Source organism: Chenopodium quinoa, unplaced genomic scaffold, assembly GCF_001683475.1.
Source record: "Chenopodium quinoa cultivar QQ74 unplaced genomic scaffold, ASM168347v1, whole genome shotgun sequence".
In the NCBI taxonomy this organism is placed as follows: Eukaryota; Viridiplantae; Streptophyta; class Magnoliopsida; order Caryophyllales; family Amaranthaceae; genus Chenopodium; species Chenopodium quinoa.
This window is the reverse complement of record NW_018744878.1, coordinates 5,336,846-5,342,845: the sequence shown is the minus strand read 5'-3', so window position 1 is coordinate 5,342,845 and position 6,000 is coordinate 5,336,846. Positions and strand designations below refer to the sequence as shown.

General features: G+C 34.4%; 1 protein-coding gene across 1 annotated transcript; it reads left to right on the top strand.

Annotated features, from left to right (window-relative positions):
- Positions 1-1,282: 1,282 nt before the first annotated feature.
- On the top strand, positions 1,283-2,511 carry LOC110705736 (basic leucine zipper 43-like). The gene has a single exon (XM_021883656.1). The coding sequence runs from the start codon at positions 1,704-1,706 to the stop codon at positions 2,256-2,258; it is 555 nt and encodes a 184-aa protein (XP_021739348.1). The 5' UTR covers positions 1,283-1,703; the 3' UTR covers positions 2,259-2,511.
- The last annotated feature ends 3,489 nt before the right edge of the window (positions 2,512-6,000 follow it).

Below are 6,000 nucleotides of genomic sequence, written 5' to 3'. Positions count from 1 at the left end.
CCAAGTTTATCATGTAATGATTTTGAAATTCAAGGGCCTGAGGTACAAACAGTTTTGAGAATGTCCACTCTGATCAAATAAAGCAAGCTTATCTACGATAACATATTCCATTCCCCTCAATATCCAACAAAACCAGGGAGTTTAACAGGAAGTTTCATGAAAAAAATATATATATATATGGAATATATGCACTAAAGACTTGTTGCCTGAAAGTCAAAATAATCATTAACCAATTCAGGACAATGTTACCTAATTCATGATTCTTCGGTACACAGAACTGGTACAGGAATCCAACTCGATTTGTTAAACTAATTCAAAAATGTACCATCGTACGTCTAAACCATTGTTAGCAGGGGTGCGAATAGCCAAAAAGGTTGCAATAATTTGGGTTTTTCTGTAATAACATTGTAGCAAAAATTTCACCTACCCTTCCATCTATGGAAATGCAAAATAAAGCAACGATATGGAGATGACGTTACCTACCACTGTCAGCATTGTCTTTATTAAGCAACTAGCATACACAGCACAAAACTGGAAATTTTATTGCATGAGCTAATAAACAGTTTTTCAAAGCCATTAACATGTACAGTAACAATAATTTATAATAGTTGTAAACCTGTAATGCACCTTATACATATTTTCTTTGCATCTAGCTATCTACATGACGATACGGTGTTCTTGATTTGAACACTAGAGACCTTCTGTGACAATCAATATAATAGTCGCCTTATAAATTTATAGCAGCATTACTAAATAACTTGAGGCTGCATGTTGCAGCAAAATGAAGTATGGGGAACCCTTCCTATTGTGGTATGCATTGTTCTATTTTAAGTAAAATGACTAAAGCATCCTATCACGATATATTTGCACATAATGATACATGCCTACAGATGAAGTTCTTTAATGAAATAAGTTAAAGCCAAAATAGGATTATATTATATGAAGATTTGCTAACAACTTGTGAGTGGCTGACTCATTAAGTCCTTTAAATATATATAGTGAAGAAAAAGAAGCTTCCTAATATTATTATTAACCTTACTCCTCTTCTTCAAATACGTCATACTCTACAGTAAGCTCAAAGAGTTATGAGATCCAAAAACCATCTAGATTAGCTTTGATTGGCATCAGAAGTCCACCTTCTAAAAATTGACTCCGTGACCCCATTTGGTTCCTTTCTTTCATTATCCATTCAAATTCATCACAAATATAATAATGTCCCCAAATAAGTGAGCTCTCTCTCTCTCTCTCTCTCTCTCTCTCTCTCTCTCTCTCTCTCTCTCTCTCTCTCTCTCTCTCTCTCTTATGTAAGCAGCCTTTTTTTTCACATGAAAATCATTAAAAAAAACTCTAATCTGTCAATGTATGTCTGCAACTGAACGGGGTAAATACGTCACATAACGCGTGCCTATATGATCCATTGAAGAAATTTGAAGGATTAATGCTTACTGGCTGTAAATACTTGAAGAAATACTACAAATTCACAGACATAATCCACATAATTTCTCTCAAATAACTTTACTACTTATGTCCACTACTATCTTTACCACCCTATATAAGACCTAGCTACCCACTTCCCTTCCCGTCTCATATTTTTCATTGGTTTTCCCTCTCAAAACCCATTTCTTTTTTATAATCAATTTCCATTCAGCTATACTTTGCATTCCTTTCAACTATTTCAAGTTTTCTAGCTTAAACATATCACCATGCAGTCTAATGAGGTTGCAGGCCTTCAATATCTATATCCTTCAAGCCAAAGCTCATACCCAAACTTTTCTGGTATGGCGCAGAATGATATATCTTCATATCAGATCAACAAATACACCAACCTATTATACAATATCCAGATTGGTCCACAGCTTCATGAACTCAATCCACTTCCATCATGTTTCAGCAATAATTCAACATCAGATGAAGCTGATGAGCAACAGTTAAGTATTATTAATGAGAGGAAGCAAAGAAGGATGATATCCAACAGAGAGTCCGCACGTCGATCACGTATGCGCAAGCAGAGACACCTGGATGAGCTCTGGTCCCAGGTTGTTTGGCTCAGAAATGAGAATCACCAGCTCATTGACAAGCTGAACCATGTTACAGAGTCCCACGACCGCGTCCTTCAAGAGAATGTTCAACTTAAAGAAGAAGCTTCTGGACTTCGTCAGATGATTACTGACATGCAGCTCAGTAGCCCTTACTCCGCTCTGAGAGATTTAGAGGAGGTTGCTAATGAAGCCTACCTTGAAGATGAGTCACCAAACTAGACCTAAAGTTCCATGGGTTCACTACCTCTAGGATGACTATGATTTTACCTTTTTGTATCCGTTTCTACCTCTTCATGGGGTTAGGTCAATTAGTCATTGTCTCTGCCTCTTTTTAAGCAGTATCCTATTAGAGGAAAACTAGTGCAGGCAAGAATACATCTAGAGAATTCCTGCCACTATCATACATATAATGAGATGCTACATGTTATTTGCTTCTTTTCAGACTTTTTCAATAAAATCAGAGTTTCACAAATGCATTCAGACAAGCTTAATACACATCTAACCAGTGACACCACGCTACAAAAATGTAATCATGCAGATATGCCATAAAATTATTTATGAAGATTCAAGAATGTCATTCAACCATAGCCTCAAGTTATGAGATTACTGACCCAAATCTTCCCGTCAGGAACCATGATCCTTAAATATTGATCACAATCAGTCCCCATCTGCATCAAACATAGGAAATAGCCTGAAAATAATTTTTAAAATTTATAAAAAAATAAATAAATAAAAATAAAAAATGAGAGTTCATCATATCAGGTGTCTAAATCTGATGCAAGAATAGTCGCATGATAGGTACTGTGTGCATGTAAGTAATAGTTAAACAGATACTGGCAACTTGGTGGTGGGGTTCCTGATCCTCAGTCAGGGAAGACAACTAACCAAAAATAAAAAAGAATGGAAGAGGTACTTACATAAATGGATAAAAATTGCTCGCAATTTTAGAAATCGAATTTGGTAACTTTCCTTTATTTTATTTTATTTAAAAATCAAGAGCCATCAATTCAGAGTTTAGTATAACCCCTTTTATTGTTTAGTATAAATAAAAGGGATACCAGATACCAAGCTAATAGTTTATACAGACTAATAAACTATCAGTAACATAATTTAAACTAGTATGGAGTACATGGGTAGATGAACAAAATTTATAAACAATTAACTTTTCTTAAAAATTCTAGCTACTATTGATAATTAAAATAAACATCTTGCATAATTTTTTAGAATACAAGTTTAATCTTTGACCATAAATTGTAACTCCCTCTTTGTTCCTAGTGTTTGTCCTCCTTGACTTTTCATAATGTTAAGCATTACGAGAAGTACAAAAGAGTTATTAAGAATTGAATTAATGTACTAAATATGGAAAAGGTTAGCAAATACTAAAATAGACATCTGATTGTATTAGTAAATTTGACCAACAGGCAGCACATTCTATATGTACATTAATTAGTAGGTATAGCAGCAATGAATAGAACAACACTTAACCAATTGGATATTGGTGTAGTGGTGATTGGGACTACACTTGGTAGGGAGGACCTGTGTTCGATCCCTCGCAACAACAATTGGGAGGGGATTGGAACCTAACCACCCAAAACTGATCCCCGAATTCGGATTAGCCTAAAAGGGTGAACCGGGTAGAACACAAAAAAAAAAAAAATAGAACAACACGTAAGGACACTTTATACAATTATTTTATAGTAGTATGAGGTGACTAAATAACATCCACTGAAGAATTTGGCACTGGAATTGTTAAAATAAACTTACTCTTCAATATGATCCTCTTACTAGCATTAGAATCCACATTAGTCCAATATAATATGATCTTACTCCGTCGATATATAGAAGAGAAAAGAAAGGCTGCTACAGTTCAGGGAAACCTCCAAGTACGAGGGATAGTCCCCTTCCCTTGCTGAACATCTTGGTGACAAGAACCCCTATCATTTTGACAAAATTTTGTTAAGTCTAGCTTAGAATTTGCATCACAATAGATCTTTACAATATTTAAGAAATGTCAGACTACAATGTAAAAGATTTATTACTTCCCAAAATCCCAATAGGTAGTACCATTATACATATGGAAATGCAAATATGAATTTATCTCTGGGATTAGGTAAGCTAAGCTATAACAAGATTGGCAGAATAAGTTGCAAAAGATCACAGTAGTAACTAGTAAGAAGTCCTGAAGTTAAATAAATATATTGGCGAATTATAACATGAAACATGTTGGCACGTGCAGAATACAGCTGGAAATTTTCTAAACATAGATGTCCATACAATCCTTGCTGTAAAGGATTTGATCAAATCATATTTATTGATATTGTTTATAATTAGCAATCCCTTAATTTACTCTTTAGATTGATAGTCAAAGATATCCCTTATTCTTAGCTAATGTTCCTAGACAAGTACTCCAATGTATCTAGTCGTATTATATTGCTTAATCATGTACTATATATACTCATGGAATCACATCAATATAATTAAGCTTTCCAACATTCTCTTTCCCATAACTCTATCACTTGCTTCATCCAAATATAAAAAAAATAAAAATTAGTCAAACTTTAACAGTTTAGTACTCTATTTGGGGCTAAATTAAACCATAAAGAAAAGAGCCTTAACACTGCACATTCCAACCCAATACAGTAGTACTATTTTTCGAACAAAATACCAATACTATAACAGAACCTCCTGCTATCCCCATGGATAAAGGCAATCACTCTCAAGAGTTGAGTTCTTTCACTAACAATATTTCTGCATCTTGAACCCTCTTTTGAAACCAAGCACAACATAGAGAACCACCAAACTTCTCCAAATCAGGAACAGATTATAAGATACATCAGTTATATCCCCATCCACCTCCCTGGAAATATTGATTGTTAAAATAAAAAGGAAATATAGAACAACAATGAAAGATTTGGATGAATCGAGATTGGGCAACGTAAGGAGTTATACTCTAAGAGCAATGAACTCATTAAGTGGCTCTAGGAACTCTCAAGAGCAGAAATGTATAGATAAGCCATGGATTTTTCCATTAACCATAAATTCCATGCATTAAGCCATCTAAATCTTCATCAGAATACTTCTAAAATTGCAAATAATGAATTCACTGCTATATAATTAAAGTCAATCTTAGTGTACTTTATTTTGTAGTATCAATATAACTTATCAGTAAATCCATCACCACAAGTTCTTTTCCGCCGAAGCAAAAGACTGCTAATTTTTACTCTCGTAATATTAGTAATAGTATGTAAACTGTGTTACGCAAATACATTGTGACCAGTTTTCTCTACAAACCTATCTCCACTTAAAACATAATCATTCTTAATAAGAATGTACATAACAGATGGAACTATATATTGGTTGCAACTTACACATTCTTGAAGGCATTGTATTTTTATTTTCCTACAGCAAAGCCCACACATCTACACAACCCTTAGGCTATCTTAATAGGTTGAATATTGCAATAGAACTCTGAACAGGTAATCATATACCCATTTTGAGGGGATTGAGCTACTGCAGTGGCTTGGTTTTTGGGAGGGAAACGGAGCTGAGATGGACAGCACCTAAGATGATTCAAATATGAAGCTAGTGTGAATTGAAGAGGTATAACAAGTTGAAAAGATGTCTAAGAGGAAGAATACTTTGTAGAGAATGTAGTCATGTGAGAAAACGCTTACTTGGTTTAGGATTGGTAAAATATATACAATAAACCCCTGTATAGTCTGATGCCAAATTAAAAGATCTACTCTAGTGTGAAAAAACCAACCACCCCTCGTATGAAGGGAAAGGAAAACCACATAGCAATAGCTACGAAAAATTTCAGCCTAGTATAATCAACACGACTTCAAAATGATACATTCATAATCAATACATTAGCTCCTTCAATTGCCATTTACAAAGCAATATCCAAACAAACAATCCTCTCCAATTCCAAAAACTCGAGACAATGCATTCACATACAAAG

Coding starts and splice junctions, on each gene's coding strand:
- LOC110705736 (XM_021883656.1), top strand. CDS start 1,704: ATGCAGTCTAATGAGGTTGCAGGCCTTCAATATCTATATCCTTCAAGC.